Here is a 17,097-nt window from a genome sequence, read left to right on the forward strand (position 1 = left end):
TCTCTTACTCAATTCATGAATGGGCGGCATCCCATCCAGCAAGTAGAGGGGTTCTCTGAGGAGTTGTACAGAATGGACGGTTTTTACGGGAAGGAGGATGGAGAAAGGAGTTAATAGCAAAAGAAAAGAAAGGATTGTTTCAGGCTAGGTCATTTTCCCTCAGGGGCAAGGACAAGGGTCTTAGGCACATTACCTCATCTTCTTTAGGCCTGGAGAAGGCCCAAGTGACAGACTACCTCATGTTGGTCAGCAATTCCTGACTGGTTAATACTGTATTTCTAGGGGAGGTTGAAACTGTGTTTAAGTTAGGTGTTAAGTCCTGATTTGGTGACTTGGCTTCAGTGACAACATTTTGGGCCTGTGGTTTTCTTTTTAACAGGAATAAGGCATGCTTCCTTTATTGCTGATTGTTAGTGTTAGCAATTCAGATTCTCTACAGTGATGCACTTGATTTTTTTTTTTTTAAGATTTTATTTATTTATTTGAGAGAGAGCATGAGCAGCAGGGAGGGGTAGAGGGAGAAGCAGACTCCCCACTGAGCAGGGAGCCCGATGCGGGACTCGATCCCAGGGCCCTGGGGTCATGACCTGAGCCAAAGGCAGACGCTTAATCAACTGAGCCACCCAGGCGCCCCTGCACTGGGTTTTCAAAACTTCTTTATCAGAGCCAGCTATAATAGAGGAAAGTTCTAAATTTTAGGATATGTCATTCCACTCCATTTAACCTGAGCCTGGGTGGGTGGGAGAGGAAGAGAGAAGGCCCTGCTCACTTGCTCCAAATGGTTCCCTGACCAGTAACACAGAAGCTTGAACAGTCCTGTACATCAGGTGTGCCATCCCAGAATGCAGGCATCCAAATTTAGCTTTCTCTACACATCCTTGTGATTTCTGGTGGCTGTCTTTGCCCAGAGTGGCTTTGGAAGGAGATCTTCCCAACCTTTGTCGTGGACATTTGGTGATACTTGTATGGCCCATCTGAGCCCACAGACGAGGCTGTCTGCCCCTGGGTATGAGGGTGTGACGGGGTCATCATCTCTGCACCCTTGTGGCCTTCTGCTGCACATAGGTGCACTGGCTGGGAAACCTAGCTCTCCACGATCATTCCAAGTGTTGTGGATAATGTAAATTTTTCTCCCTGTTTAATCCACAGTTGGTCATGTTCGGAGTTGGACTTGAATGAGATCCGCCTGATAGTTTACCAGGACTGCGAAAGGAGAGGCAGACAAGTCTTGTTTGATTCTAAAGCGGTTCACAAGACCGAGGAGGTGGCAACCCAGGTATGAAATGCAGGTTTGCTTTCATCTTTTTTTATTTGTGCTGTTAACCACCCCTCTGAGCAATCATTTATTAATTCATAACCTTCTCTTTGGGCTGTATTGTACAGTATCGTTAATGGTTCAGAAGAAACAGAAAGGCTCTCCGCCACCCCACCCTGCTGCATTTGTACTCTTATTAATATACACAGGTGAAACTGTTATCAAGGAATCATGACAGATGCTCAGTAGTGTACTATAAACATTACTAGAGGTAAATTTGCTGGTGAGTTGCAATTCAGTAGTATTTGGATGCCAAACATGTGCTGTGCAATAGGGAAACTGAGAACTCTAAAATTCATAAAGTGTTAGCCTGAAGGGAAGTTAATAGATCATTCTGTCTAGTATTTCACATAGATAATAAGAGGTATTACGTTGCACTAGGTTAAACAAAATTAAATAGCTTTCCTTACCATAGGACTTCAGTATGCTAACATACACTTTCATCTTCAAAAGGGAGTGCTTCTCAAATCCATCTGACCAAGGCAGCTTTATTTATTTCCTATTTTTAGTGGAGAGCAGGGTGGTGGTGATGGTGTTCTGGGGTGGGGCGTGGGGGATCTGGGATGGGTAAAGTGAGGACATAATAGCCCTTGATCCCTTAGAGCCAGAACAGGAACGTTATCAGGTCACGTGTCTGGATCCAGTCCTCCCTCAGTCTTCTGGACATCAACCCAGGATACTTCTAAGTTGTCACCTTTAGACTTTTCATGTTCAATACCTTGCTATCTATACTGACCAAATTCTGGCAGTTCATAGAATGTGTAGCTAAGTAAATAAATAGTTTATTTCACGGCCTTTGTTTCATCAGGGCCAAGGGGCTCTTTTCCTGCTTTTGATAAAGATCATTTCTGCAGGAAGGAAGTATTTGGTTAAAGGCAGTTTGGCTGAGTAGATTCCATAGTGCTTTAAAGTGGAAGTCTGCCAGGTAGCTAATCATTACAGTAGTTGTTGGGCTTGTTAGGTTGGGGGTGGGGGAGGGATCTCTCAAGTGATTCACCTGTAGGCTTTAATGGTAGATTTGTATCAAAGTTGAGGTGAGCCGGCACTTCACCCTTTGGTGGACAGGACATGGTCCCCTTGATTTCCCACATTGTTCCTGCTTCCCTGAAGGCCTTTCACAGGTAGTTTAGTGGGACACCCGCACGCCATCACTAGGGCTCCTCTTGGTAACAGGTGGAGAAAAATTCTCACTGGTTTTCAAAAGGAACTGGAATTTTGGCATATCGATATGAGAGCAGTGATAACACTGGAGTCTGGAAGTACTCATTTAATCGAGAAGGCAGCTAGGTCCAGAGGGGTTCATAACTTGCCCAAGGCTACAAAAAGAGTCCAAAAAAAAAAAAAAAGAGTGCTCTATTCACGTACCAGGTATTAGCTCCAATTATAGACTGCTCAGTATGTTGTACCCCAGCCAGAGGGTCGAGCAGTCCGTGAGGCAGGTGTGGACTTAGTGTTACTTTAGGCTCTCTGAGGGGCTGTGTTTCTGGTTTAAGTGGTATTAAGTAACAGCTAGAGCTGAAGAGGGTGTTGAAGGAGTGCCCAATACCCGGGAATGACCAAGGATGACTTTGAGTGCCATCGCTGCAGGAGTGGCTATTATGGACCAGCACAGTGTGTGTTTTCCTTACATTCTTTTCCCATTTTCAGCCCCCCACTCCCTTGGCAAGCACAAGACCTCATGAGTTTGTATCAAGCACATGACTGCTGGCATTTGCATTAGACCACCAATGTGACTGTCACATTGGAGATTAGATAAGCTGCAGTTGCATTCATGTTTTTCCAAGCAAAAGCTGCCCACAGAAAAGCAAGTAGGACTCCGACGGAATAGAAACAACCCGTCATAGGTGGCACAGGATGCTTCTGTAGGGAGTAATATATTTTGTTGTAGGAGGAAGGGCAAAATTAGTAAAGGGGTACTGTCTTTATACCTTTATGTCACTGTCATAACTCTATTTAGGGAATATATAGTAGATAATCTTCTATTACCCCTAACCTTTAGAGGTCACTTTTCCATCACATGATGTATAATTCACAGGAGCTCCTATTTCAGAGTTTTGGTTCATCTTTCACAAATTCGACCTCATGATTTTCTCTCCTGTTACCTTTAGAGGAGTGCTAGAGAAGGTGTGCCATTAAAAATACAGACTCAGACTTTCCAAATTAGTAATTTTGCTTTCTTACTTAGTTCCATTTGCCTGGTAAAATTTTAAATTTGAAGCAATTTCTTTCTCCACATCAATATTTATAGATTATGACTCTCCACAGTACTAACAGATTCATTAATAACCCAGAGATCAGATCTCACTGACGATTTCAAGACAGGAATTGAAACATAAATAGCAGTTGAATTACTTGAGAATATTCACACTACATAACTCCCGTCTTCTGTCCAGTTACCTTTCTTCCGCGTGCCTCCTTCCCAGATACTATAGACTCCGGGAAGCACATTTTTTGTCCTCAGCAAGAAGGGGAAGAAAGCTTCTGGTTTTCTGTGCAACTGAGGCACAACATAACAGAGTGATTTAACAAAGAAATGCCCAGTGAAGAGTGTGTTGTGGGAGCCCGACACACTTAGCAGTGCTTACCTTGCCTGTCTCCTCAGAAATCAGAGGATGCCCCTATTAAACTGGCAGCCAAGTGCTGTCAGGGCAGTGGTGGCGGCGGCAGCCTCTCATCCCAGAGCTCTTCCGGGGGATCTCTACAGCACGCCAAGGAGCAGCTCCCAAAGTACCAGGTAAAACCGTCCCTGCCATGTCCCACAGCCCCTGGGACTGAAACCATTTACTGTAATTTCTCCACAAGGAAGAATACTTGCTTGAGGCTCCTACTGCAGGAACATGAGCATACGTATTCGAAGATGTGCTCTTAGATGTTTCATGTCAGTGCTGTTTTCACACTTCGGCTTTTGTCTCTTGATAAAAACTATAATGAAGGCGAGGTGACCCAGTATAATACATACTGAGTGAGGAAGAAATATTGCAAACGAGGTAAACCCTTCTGTTTTGCTTCCTTTGTTGCCCGAACCTGATGAAAAAGCACGGATTTTCCAGTTTTGTTTTAAGAATTTCAAGGATTCTGAGAATGTATATGGGCATCCTAAGAAAATAGCACTTGCCAGTCGGGAGGAAGAGAACCGTGTTTAGGAGGAGAAAGAAAGGGCAAGATGTAACTTGAGTGTGAGGGATACAGGGCTGGTAGCAGGTGTGTGTGTGTGTGTGTGTGTGTGTGTGTGTGTGTGTGTAAGGCAGTAGAGGATAGGGATTAGGGTTATTGAAAAATATTGGCGTACTAGACATAAAGGAAGAAATGTTTCATAAGTACTGAAGAGCAGGAGGGTGTAAACTAATGGAGGATGTATCATTTTTTTTTTTTTTTGACTCTTGGAATTTTCCATGTTGCTGGAAAAGCAAAGCCAGGTAAATTGCCAGCAGCCATTGGTCTATGGAACTTTGTTAATTTCATGTTCAGGATTGGGCCCTGCGTTTGCGCTTATTTCACAGTGCTCCTGGGTCTCAAGGCAGTTGGTGATTAAAAAAATATACAGTGAAATTTTCAGCTAGTTGAGAATTACAGTTGGCATGTAGACCTTGTACCCCAAGAAAAAGCAGATTACAAAATGCAGGTGGTGGGTGGAAGTTATTAATAAAAAATGTGAAAGACAGTTGGTTTCTGTCTGCATGTAGTGAGAAGAGGTTGGCGTGAGCTATAACCAAACAGAGGGGAGCCTAGTTAAACAAGGCTGATAGATTTATGTTTCTCTTTCCTTCTCTGTAAACATGTCTAAGTAGGAGTGTATATGTGCATTTGTGTGTGCATGTACTTGTGTGTGTGTGTGTGGATTTGGAGTTTAAAAAAAAGATTGAGAAGAGAAAGTTAAGAACAATTCCCATGTTTTTGCTTGGGTGGAAAGCATACTAGCAGAGAATCTGGCACCGGATGGGCTGGGTCAGAGAGAGATGGTTGTCTTGGTCAGGCTGTGCTGGGGTGCCTGCATCATATCCTAATAATACATTACCATTACACATATGTGATAATATACGTATTACATATAACATATATGATATGTAATAATATATTGTTATGATATGTGAATGAATGCATTTGGATATAGGATTCTAGAGTTCAGGGAGAGGTCTAGGCCTAGAGATTAAGATGTGGGAGGTATGCCTACATAAAGAATAACCAGAATCCCAAGAGTGGTTGAGAGTGTGGACGGTGACTAGGAGTGCCCTCTGAGGAACATCCCTGTTCAAGGGATGATCTAAGAAAGCAGAGATTCAAAAAGGAAAGTAGATAAAAGCAGCAGCTATTGGCAGAGATGTTTAAGAAAGCAAACTGGAAAGTGTACTGGATTTGACTGGATTTGACTGGAAGGCAGAGGCTATATCACTAGGGCAGTTTGAGTAGACGAGGCTGCAGTAGGTTAAGCAAATGAGACTTGGGAAAGTTGGAGGTAGCTCAGGCCTACCCTTGTGGATGACCGAAGGGACAAGAAAGACCGGTCAGAAGCTAGAGGGGTCAAATATTTTTGAAATATTTTTTGGTAAAATTTTCAAGGTATCAGACTGTCTGTTACGTTTTGGACCCTCACAAAAACTCTCCCTGAGCCAATTGGCATTTTCATTCAACACTGTTAATTATTTAGGTGAATAGTATTGAACTGTTTTTCTTTTCAGGATGTATTTTTGGTACCAAGAGAAGAGTTACCCTGTTTTGTTTTTTTTTTTCAGAACTTAATCTTTCTCTGTAGAGTTTATAAATGTCTCCATTTATAATGAAAAATCTTTGTTTTTCATAACAAGATTAAGAATGATCCCTTCTGAGACACTGCGATCCTGTATGGAGATATTGTGCATAAAGATGAAATCATGAACACAAGTAATAATTTGGAGGGATAAATAGCCAATCACCATTATAGATTAAGATGATCAGTTTCTGCTTTGAATTTTAGTTACCTGCTACACTAAAGACGAACCCATAGATAAATAAGCGTTATTTTCTGTTGCATTACACATCACGTTGTGCCACATAGTAACTTTGGTTTTGGTCTCTTTCCTGTGTGGCAGTACACAAGACCAGCTTCTGATGTCAACATGCTAGGGGAAATGATGTTTGGCTCAGTCGCAATGAGTTATAAAGGCTCCACTTTAAAGATACACTATATCCGGTGAGTTTGAGCTTCTTTTTCTACTAGTTGGGAGAAATGGAATGGTGATACTGGCTTCTTAATTCAAAATGCATCTCCCCCCCCCCCGCCCTTTTTTTGTCTTCTTCCAGTTCTCCTCCACAACTGATGATTAGTAAGGTATTCTCTGCTAGAATGGGCAGCTTCTGTGGGAGTACAAATAAGTAAGTGTGGGATTTTGTACCAGTCTTTCCCCCTCTCCCCCATTTTTTTTAAGTGGCTATTTCTGGCTAGAGTAGTTCTTCCAGGGCCATACATTCTTTTGGAAATGAGAAGTGGGAAGAGTCCGCATTAACAAAGGGATTTTAAAAGTGGCCATTTTCCTGTACATAATGAGTATGAAAAGGCCTTTGACTTTATCAGGTGGCCTTAAAGAGAAATGACTGTTTATTTTCCAACATTATTTTATCTTAAAAAAAGAAAAACAAAAAACCTGCTGGTTAGTTTGTTAATTTATTTCTAAAGGAATGAAGTACGTGGTGAGTTTTTCCAGGCTGCTAGGCATATGTATGGCAGGATGGGTCATATGTGCTCACCATCTCTTCAGCCATCAGTGTGGCCTCTCTGATTGATAGGTTCTTAGGCTGTGCACTCTTCTGATCTTCGCTCCTTTTGAATTTTTTTCTTCCTCTCATTTTATACTTTTGTGTAGACTGAGAATACTGATGTGTCTAACTTAACTTTTATTCATGTATTTTGAACTTTTCAAGCAGAAATAGTTCATATGCTTCATTTTTGAATAAAGCAAAAACATTTGTTATACTTTGGTAAGTTTGAAAGAAGTTTGTTATAAATTAAAGGGGTATTCTTAGGGGTCAAATGAAGGCTGTTCTTTTTTATATTCCTGGGAAATTAAAAATATTTTCCTTTGTAAATTTCTGTACCACTGAGTAACTCTGCTTACTCTTCAACAAAATAATGAATTTAACTTTTCTTTTTTAGTTGATTTCTTTTTTAAGCTTTTATGTATTCATTTGCCAGAGAGAGAGAGAGAGTGTTTACAAGCAGGGGGAGTGGCAGGCAGAGGGAGAAGCAGGCTCCCCACTGAGCAGGGAGCCCGATGTGGGACTCGATTCCAGGACCCTGGGATCATGACCTGAGCCGAAGGCAGGTGCTTAACTGACTGAGCCACCCAGGCGTCCCTGAATTCAACTTGTTTAAGCATTTAACATTGGACTGGCGTTACCTAAGCCCTTATGGGAATGATTTTTTTTTTTCTCTTGTGAGAGATTCTTTTTCAGACTCTTTCAGTTATTACACTAATTCCCTATAATAGAATATTGAGCTCAGATTTAAGTAAAAATTATTTTGGCCTCATTATGCTGTATTACCCTCAAAGTCTTTTTTTTTTATTTATTTATTTGCGAGAGAGAGAATGAGAGACAGAGAGCACGAGAGGGAGGAGGGTCAGAGGGAGAAGCAGACTCCCCGCTGAGCAGGGAGCCCAATGTGGGACTCGATCCCAGGACTCCAGGACCATGATCTGAGCCGAAGGCAATTGCTTAACCAGCTGAGCCACCCAGGCGCCCTACCCTCAAAGTCTTGATATTTATTTTACTAGCTAATAAATCAAGTAAATTATTAAAATCTGCTTCTCTCACATTTGTGTTTATGAGTAACTCAACTTTTTAGATATTGCAAAGTCAAACTCCTATAGGAATAATAATTTCTATTCTATCATCCTGCTGAAAAGAGTTGCCAAATTGCTTGTAGATGTTAACTAAGAATTCAGATGAATTTCATTTTGCAGGTTTATGTGAAATTACCCTTGAAATGAATGGCAACATCTTGGGTATCAGTTACTGAAGCACAATTTAAAAATGAATAGCAGTATCCTAGCTGTCTGTCACCAAATCAAAACTGGTTAGAGTTTAACGCCCCATTTTATAACGTGAAACTGTTAGGAAAGCATTGTTTAGTTTTATAGGTTGGACTGCCTCCAAAAAGCTTTTCTTGTCTTTTCCTCCAACAAATTCCCCTGAAATTTGGTTTCCTTTGCTACATGTAAGACTTTATTCATTTATAAAGAACAGTCTGGGCAGCTGGTAAGTTGTCTATGTTTGAGAGTTTGTTAGAAAACAGCTTTATTTGTCTCTTGATTTTTTTTTTCCCCCTCTTCTCTTTCTCCCTTCCTTCCCCTCTCCGGATTTAGCTTGCAAGACAGCTTTGAATACATCCACCAGGATCCTAATTTGGGAAAACTGAACACAAATCAGAATAATTTGGGTCCTTGTCGTACTGGGAGTAACCTAGGTAAAATCCTCCATGTAACTGGGCTCTTTCTTTCCCAATACCACTATTGTGGGTGTGTGTTTTGCTTTATTTGAGTTTGTTGTGCTGTTCTGTTTTTTTTTTGCATCATCTTTAATCCATGTTTATTTTTGTGTGTGTACTTCGTTTGCCCTCCTGTGTGTGCCCCTGTCTCTAGGTCCGCTGCAAGCATGCGGCAGCAAACTGCTACAGGGCGTAGCTGAAGGAGGACCTCTCCGGCTCACCCGGAGTGCTTCTTTCTTTGCAGGTTTGTGTGGAATGCTGAGTACAGTGTGACCCACACATACATTAATAATAAGTCCTGTGCAGGTTCTTAGGGAAAAAAAATCCTTTTTGGTGTCTCTCTAAGAAATCCAAGGGGCTCTTGAGATTATTAGTTTCAAATGCAGCCAAGTTCATGGTGTTTTGAAAATTCCACCAAAGAACCTCTATTGTAAATGTCTTTGCTAATACCCCAGTGTAAGCTGATTTTGATCTGAAATGAGCCCTTAGTGTTTCTAAGAGGATTATATTTTCTGATTTTCCTGGGCCTCTTCTGCTGCTCTGAATGGCTGTTTCCCTTTCTCGTGGTATATATCTTTATCCATTTGTTCACCTGCGTCCTTACCTGCACAGAGTTTTCTTCAAAAGTCACTCTAATAAGAGCATGGAGGACCTACCTCTCTCTCTCTTTTCTTCCTCATCCCTCTCTCTCTCTCTCTCTCTCTCTCTCTAGCATTTAAGTAGTTTAAACATAGTTTCTAGGTTCTTTACAGGTATAATCATCTCAGTCTCTCTGGGTAGGTAAATTCTGAGATCTAACTGGCCTTGCTAGCTAAAGCTGTTGAATGTCTGTTGTAGTCTGGCATGATTAACAAGTGTGGGGAATCTTCACTACTAACATTAAAGGTTATGTTTATGGCAAATGGTATTCTTCATTCTGTTCTTTGTAGCTGGAAATATGCTAAGCACCAAGAAACTGACACCCTCCCACCTACTTAGAGTGAGGATAAGATGTTTATATGCTCTCTTTAAAATTGTGAAAATAAACATGCTTCAAAAATAGCTGGCAAGTATAATAATCAGGCAGGGCACTGGGCTTCTTGTACATTGTAAAACTTACTATAGCAACGTGCCATCTACCCTGCAGCTCAATAAGTATACAGTTTAGATGAGTCTGAAGCATTCCTAGAAGTGTATAATACTTGTGTTTTCTAAAATTCATGCCAGGATATGAGTTTTCCTCAGTAACTACAATAATACTGGGTGTATATGGAAAAGAAGTGGAGGAAGAAATATTTGAAAATGAATATGTGGTGTTTTTTTTTTCTCTACCAAGAGAATGGGTTATAAATAGAGAAATATTTTTTAAACCTACGAAACGGTATTCAAGTATTTCTGTTCCCCAAAGTTGCCTAGAGTTACTAATGAAACTGATGATAAAACATTTTGAAAATACAGTGCTATTTAAATATGACATTACTAATAAGGAAAGGGGCCGAAAGTATCTGCCTGAGAATGTTTGTTCATTGTGTCAACTGCATGAATAGTTTATTATGGCAGTTGGTTTTAGAAATAAGCATCAATCCAAAGGGTGTTTATGTTACATAGGATAAAGACAGGTAGTTACTTGAGTCTATCTTCTTTTCACTCGTTTTCTACGTATTTAATTTTGCTTCCTGGTTAATCTTTCTATAAACATAGGCCAGTCATCAATAGCGCTAGCCTACCTTGAAATGTAAAAGTGACTACAGTCGTTTTTGAACAACTAGTTCTTTGGGCATTTCAATAACAGGGTTACCTTTTGCCTTTCTCTCAGCACATAGCACTCCAGTTGACATGCCGAGCAGAGGACAGAATGAAGACCGGGACAGCGGCATTGCCAGATCAGGTATTTGTACTTCCTTTTATTGGTTTAGCTGGTAGAGTGAACTCTCATCCATGATGGGGGAGTAGGTCGGAAAACAGACGGGGCTTTCTTCCTCCCCGACATTCTAAGATGGTCTCATGCATCTGAAGATCTAGGGCTTGGGTGTACAGCATCTAGGAGTGGTTGTGCAAAATGGACTTGTTTTTTTCTAAACCAAACTCAGGAAGGAGACTCTTGTCCTTCGAGAAATTTCTTTTTAAAGGGAAGCTTCTTGATCCCATTTTGCTGGGAATTTGCCTGCTGAATATTGAATGTAAAATCAGAGGAAGAAGGGTGTCTGTGGCAGTAAGTCTATCCCTGACTGGGGGAGGGCCTGCCAGTCACCCTCCCTCCTGCCCTAGAGTCAGGCTGATGATCTAGATTTTATCTCAGATAGCCCTTTCTCGCATTCCTTCAAGCGTTCAGCTTTTCTAATGCTGCTTTTAAGATCTCTCGGTTTCTGCTTTTCTATAGGATTCTGCTCTGAGTTTTGATTTGTGGTTTAGATCTGGTAGATTCTGTGCTGTAGAAGGGTAGGGAACCATTGATCTGGAACCGGAGGCCTTGGAGATGTTTGGGTTTAGCCTGATGAACACAGGTCATACACACCACTTCTGCCTTCCGCTGAAGGCCAAGGGCACCCTGCTGGTTTTACCTATGATACACAGCACCGTCACCGAATGAGCCAGCCGGTCAGTGCTTGCATGTGGGGGATGGGATCCAGGCCTCAGATGCCTTTCTTCCCGGCGGGGGTGGGGGGCAGGGGGGGACTGATACCAGTGTGAATTACAAGACTGAGAGAGCACTAGCTTTCTTTGATAGTTTGGCTTCTATTCCCAGCAGTCTTTACTTTGAGTCTCCCAGGTCTCTTATCAGGAGAAACGGGACAGAGATAGAGAGGGGCTGCAAGTGCTCCTGCCAGGCATTTGGCTCCCCTCGTTCTCCTGGTAGATGTGTTCACATTCACGTGCCTTCCGCTCCCATCTGGGCGCTGTTCTAAAATCACCAAGTCCATGTAAAGACCAGTGTGAGCTCTTCACCCCTGGTGGGGTTCAGCAGTTTGTTGATAAAATCCTCGTTATGTTCCTACTATGGTTAATTCTCTAAGATCTCTTTTTATACCCACGTTAACATTGCAGGGACCAAGGTCCTCATCCTGAAACAGAATACGGACTCCAGGTGTTTGAACTGAATTAGCAGAAGATGTAGAGAAATTAAAAACATGCGTATTCCTTTTTTCTCTAATTTTCTACTTAGTGTCTAAAGAGTTGAGAGATGGGGTAAATTTTTTAAAATTGATTTTTTTTTAGAACAGTTTGAGATTTACAGAAAAATCGAGATGAGTACAGAGAATTCCCATATAACGTGCACACAGTTTGCCCTATTACTAGCATCTTATATTAGGGTGCATTTGTTATAGTTCACAAATCAATATTGATGTATTATTATTACCTGAAGTCCATAGTCTTATTTATTTCCTTGGTTTTTGTCTAATGTCTTTTTTTTTCCTGTTCCAGGACCGTATTATATTTAGTTATCATGTCCCTTCAGGGCTCCTTTCGATTTTCTCAGACTTCTTTATTTTTGTTATCAAAAATAAACTTGACAGTTTTGAGGAATAGTGCCCAGGTATTTTGTAGAATGCCCCCTATTCAAATTTGTTTGATATTTTTCACATGATTACTAGGGTTATGGGTTTTTCGAAGAAAGATCCCAGAGGTAAAGTGCTGTTTCCATCACATCATATCAGGGTACATGTGTTTGTCAGGTTTCTCCACTGTAAAATTACTCTTTATTTCCCCTTTACTATAACTTAGTTAGGAAGTCACTATGCATAGTCCACACCTAAGGAGTGGAGAGTTCTGCTCACCTTCCTTGAAGCAGAGTATCTGTATCTACATAAACTATCTGGAATGCTTCCATGGGGGTTGATTCATCTCTTTCCCCTCATCTGTTCATTCATTGATTCAGTCAGTCAGTACTGCTGAAGTTGCTCCAGCTTTGGCCATGGAAGCTATGGAGCTTTTTCACTGGCTTCTCTGTTTCTTTAACATACCTTATCAGCATGGGTATGGATGTATGTGTGTTTAATACTTCCTTACTTTCTGACGCTGTAAGATACTCCAGACTTGTACATTGTCTTATACATCTCCTACTCCAGTCGTAGAATCAGCCATTGCTTCACAGAGCCCTGTTCTTTCATTGGAGAATGGTATTAGATTCAAGATCTAGACATTAGAGGTGCTCGTTGCTACTGGAATGTCATTTTCTTACAGGCCCTGTCAGCTGACAAGCAACAATTTATGCTAACTCTATACATATATAGTAATATTGCTATGTGTAACATATGTGTATATGTTAGCTCAAACATTAGTTTATACTGATATCTCCATTATCCATAAGCCATTACCACATGGATCATTCTACCTTCCTTCCCTTGCTTATATGAAACTCCCTACTCCAGCAGTGAGAAACCTGCCTCTCACTGTCTGCCATCCACTTAATTGTTTCATTTCAGTGTGCATGTTTATCAGTGTCTGAATAGTTAACCTGTACCCGGGAAGGAAACAACTTCATTGACTAGAGTATAGTGCTTCTGTTCAGTTCCTTTTACCTTTAGTCTTAAAGATGTCTACTCATTTCCAAAGTTACTTAGGTCAGCACCATTTTTTAAAAAGATGATTAGAGAGAGAGCATGGAGGGGAGGGGCAGAGGGAGAGGGAGAGGGAGTCTTAAGCAGACTCCGTGCTGATCACAGAGCCTAATGCAGGGCTTGATCTCACGATCCTGAGATCATGACCTGAGCTGAAATCTAGAGTCAGATGCTTAACCGACTGTGCCACCCAGGCATCCCGAGGTCAGCACCTTTTGAGATGGGGGAATTTTTGTAGCTATATGTGCCAGTCCAGTAGAGTCTCTGAAATTAGTGTTTATACCATTTCACCTTGCAAAGGCTTCATGAATACTGCCCAGAATTCTGATTATTACAAGTCAGGTCTGAAGAAGAATTTATGGTTCTTCTCCCCCGCCACCCCCCCCCCGCCATAGTCCAGTAGAGAAGTAACTTGAGAAAAGCTTTTTGTTTGTTTTTAAATCATTGTTTATACAGAAAAACTTGTTCCAGGATAAAAAGGAATTTTAAAGGAGAGTTTACAGTTCCCCATCCAAAAGAAACCTGAGGTTCTTTGTCCTATCTCACCAGTGCCTTGAAGCTTAGGCATCCCTTTCTGCTGGAAAACTTGAGGGAATGGGTGTAGAAGCTTATTTCATGTTCAGCAGCAAACTTGTTCTGTGCAGAGTATGCTCTGGAAATACAAAGAGCCATAGGGTTTTGAATTTCCAAAGGTGTCTACCCTGTTGTTAGAAAACAGAATTATTTTGGTGGTTTCCATAGTAAGACCAATTTTGATACAGTTGAAATTAAGGGAAGGAGTTAGAAGCATAGCAGAAATTAAGGGAAGGAATTAGAAGGGTAGCACTGATTCCTAACTAGCCAGTCATCAAGCCACATTTATTTATTGAATAGCAGTTTTTAGCCCCCCCTGTGTTGTCAGACTCTACCAGAATTTGGGTGTTTTTGAAGAAGAGTAGAGTAGAGCACCTGCCCTCAGGAAGAGTTCGTGTAAACCAAGAGTTAAAATCCAATGTGATAAGTACTACCTCATAAGATACTGTGGGAACAAAGAGGAACAGTAAGTCACTTTGCCTGGGAATTCAGGGTGATGGCCTCATAGAAGAGGTAATATTTGAGTGACACCTTGAAGGTAGAAAAGAACTGCACCAGCATTTAGGAAAAGAGCATTTCTGAAAATAGTTTGTGCAAGGGTGTAGATCCTTGAGAGTATACTGTTAGGATGTTTGAATGATGGCAGGACTGGGACGCGGGGTTGGGAATGTCAGCAGGTAAGACTGGTTATGAAAGGCTAATTTTGAATGGCACCAGTCCCATGATAAGGAGTTTGGATTTAATCTTACTAGCAGGGGCAGCTAAGGGATGTAACATAATTGGCTCTATTTTTGAGATCCATGTGGTGCTTCACCAACTGTGCTCCAGAAAAAGCTGGACCAGTGTATCCATTGCTAAAATAAATTAACTGTGACGCTTTCTGAGTTAGCAGGGGATGAAGGGACTTAGGTTTTTTTCTCATTTCTCAACTTTTTTTCAATATAGTTTTCCCAAACTTTTGAGGCTTCCCACCACTGTGTGTGTGTGTTTGTGTGTGTGTGTGTGTTTGTAGCTAGTATAAAATGAGTATCTGATTAGCATAAAATTTTTTGAAAAATAGTCCATTGATTTTTTTTTCCTCTTCCGTTTTTTGGAATAGCATCTTTGAAAAATATGCAACTTTTTTTTTCTAAGTTACCCAGTAGTTTTTGTAATAACAGAGAGGAAATCAAAGCTTAATTCTGACCTATGTCTTAATGTGTTTTCCTCTTCATATTAAGTACTCCAGTGCCTCTTTACAAGCTTGTAACACACAGAGAGAATAAGAAATAAAGCAATAGCAAGAATATCTAACTTATTGAAAAAAAAAAAAGGGGGACACCTGGGTGACTCAGTCAGTTAGGCATCCGACTCATGATTTCAGCTCAGGTTATGATCTCATGGGTCGAGAGATGGAGCCCCACGTCAGGTGCCATAGGGAGTCGGCTGGAGATTCTCTCCCTCTCCCTCTGCCCCTCCCTCCACTTGCTTGTGCTCTCTCTCTCTGTCTGATAAATATTTTTTTTAAAAAAGAGTAAGTTCTTTACTGCCTTAACTAGTTACACTGTTTTTTAAAGAAGCTCCTTCAGTAAAGGAACAGAGTAAATAATAAGCTTACAGTGTTTTTTTCCTTTTAAGACTAGCAGTTTACTTAAAGGTATTTGCTTTGTTTCCTGAATTTTTGGAATGTAGTAAGGAAGTCAAGTGAGAAATATATACATTTTATTAAAAATTTAATATTCATATTCATAGGCTTTTTCCTATAAAAAGTTTGGGAAACCATTGTTCTTTCTTTTTTTTTTAAGATTTTATTTATTTACTTGACACAGAGAGAGAGCACACGCAGGGGGAGCAGTGGCAGGCAGAGGGAGAGGAAGAAGCAGACTCCCCACTGAGCAGGGAGCCACCAATGCGGGCTTGATCCCAGGACCCTGGGATCATGACCCGAGCCAGAGACAGATGCTTAGCCGACTGAGCCACCCAGGTGCCCCAAGAACCATGTTTCTAATACTATTCTGGAGGATGAGGACTAGAAGGAGACAAGATGAGATGTTGTTGTTTAAAAAAGATTGGAAGCAACCTTAATGTTCATCACTAGGTATTGGTTAAATTATATACTTTTCAGGAAAGGAATACCACGTGGTCGTTAAAAGATTTGGGGCAGCTCAGCATGCCTTGAAATAGAAAAGTTCTCTTAGATATATTTTTAAGTGGAAAAAGAAAGGTGTATCCACAGTGTGTTCCAGTAAACCATCAAAAGAAAGGCATATACAGGCTCTCTTTCTGCATATAAAGATAAGTATATTCATAGAATGTCTATGGAAGGGATACAAACTGGGACATGTAAGAAGGGAAAATGCATTTTCATTGTATTCTCTTTTGGATATTTTTTACTGGGTGCTCTGTGCATATGTTAATCTAGAAAACTATTTTTTAAGAGGTTGTTCTTTAAGTGGTCACCGTTAAAATTATTTGATTAAGGTTTTGGGAGAAGGGGAGAAGGGAAGAATGGGTTTCAGCTATGCTAGGAAGTAGGATTGGCAAGACTCGGTGACTAAGGGGCCACAGGATGTGGAGGAGGCAGGAGGAACCAAGGGTGACTCTCCAGTTTCTAACTCAGGTAAACAAGCAGAGGTTAATGGCATTAACTAGTATAAGGAAAGCAGGAGGCCAATCCAGAGAGTGGATTGTAATTAAGAAATAGGAAACTGGCTCTAAAGAGATGGTTTGGAGCAGAAGCTAGAATGTGGAAGTCCAGGTACATGAGTAGAGTAAGGTTTGGAGGGCCAGAATTGAGACCAGAGCCACTGAGCTTTGTTAATCTCACCACCTTAATTTAGGCTTCGATTCTCTTCCTCATCAAAATGTTTGAATCATTGACAAGAAAAATAATTTCCTCATTCACTGAGCAACTGCATTTCCTCTGTTCTTAAAAGTAGTAGAATAAACAGAAGATCAATATGAGAAAAACTTTGATAATGTACTTTCAAACACTTTTCAAGTGTTTTATTTTTTTAAGATTTTATTTATTTGAGAGCGAGAGCGTGAGTGCGCACAAGCAGTGGGGAGGGGCACAGAGAGAGGGAGAAGCAGACTCCTCACCGAGCAGGGAGCCTCATGATGCTGGACTCCATCCCAGGACCCTGGGATCATGACCTGAGCTAGAGGCAGATGCTTAACCGACTGAGCCACCCAGGTACCCCTTTATTCAGGTGTTTGTTTGTTTTTCTAAT

At 41.0% G+C, this 17,097-nt stretch overlaps 1 protein-coding gene across 5 annotated transcripts in view; it reads left to right on the forward strand.

Annotated features, from left to right (window-relative positions):
• FNIP2 (folliculin interacting protein 2) overlaps positions 1-17,097 on the forward strand; it is a 138,314-nt gene that overhangs the window by 64,585 nt on the left and 56,632 nt on the right. For 2 of the 5 annotated variants that reach the window (XM_025874383.2, XM_025874382.2), the window contains exons 2-8: positions 1,150-1,276; positions 3,918-4,049; positions 6,382-6,482; positions 6,593-6,664; positions 8,653-8,753; positions 8,929-9,018; positions 10,570-10,641. In XM_025874383.2, coding sequence (XP_025730168.1) covers positions 1,150-1,276; positions 3,918-4,049; positions 6,382-6,482; positions 6,593-6,664; positions 8,653-8,753; positions 8,929-9,018; positions 10,570-10,641 — 695 coding nt within the window. Of the gene's footprint in view, positions 1-1,149; positions 1,277-3,917; positions 4,050-6,381; positions 6,483-6,592; positions 6,665-8,652; positions 8,754-8,928; positions 9,019-10,569; positions 10,642-17,097 lie in introns of those variants that run through there. The other 3 variants (XM_025874385.2, XM_025874384.2, XM_073892435.1) reach the window with 2 other exon arrangements.

The sequence above is a fragment of the Callorhinus ursinus genome, unplaced genomic scaffold (genome assembly GCF_003265705.2).
Source record: "Callorhinus ursinus isolate GAN/ISIS: 27379988/994484 unplaced genomic scaffold, GSC_fseal_2.0 scaffold4, whole genome shotgun sequence".
Taxonomy (NCBI): domain Eukaryota; kingdom Metazoa; phylum Chordata; class Mammalia; order Carnivora; family Otariidae; genus Callorhinus; species Callorhinus ursinus.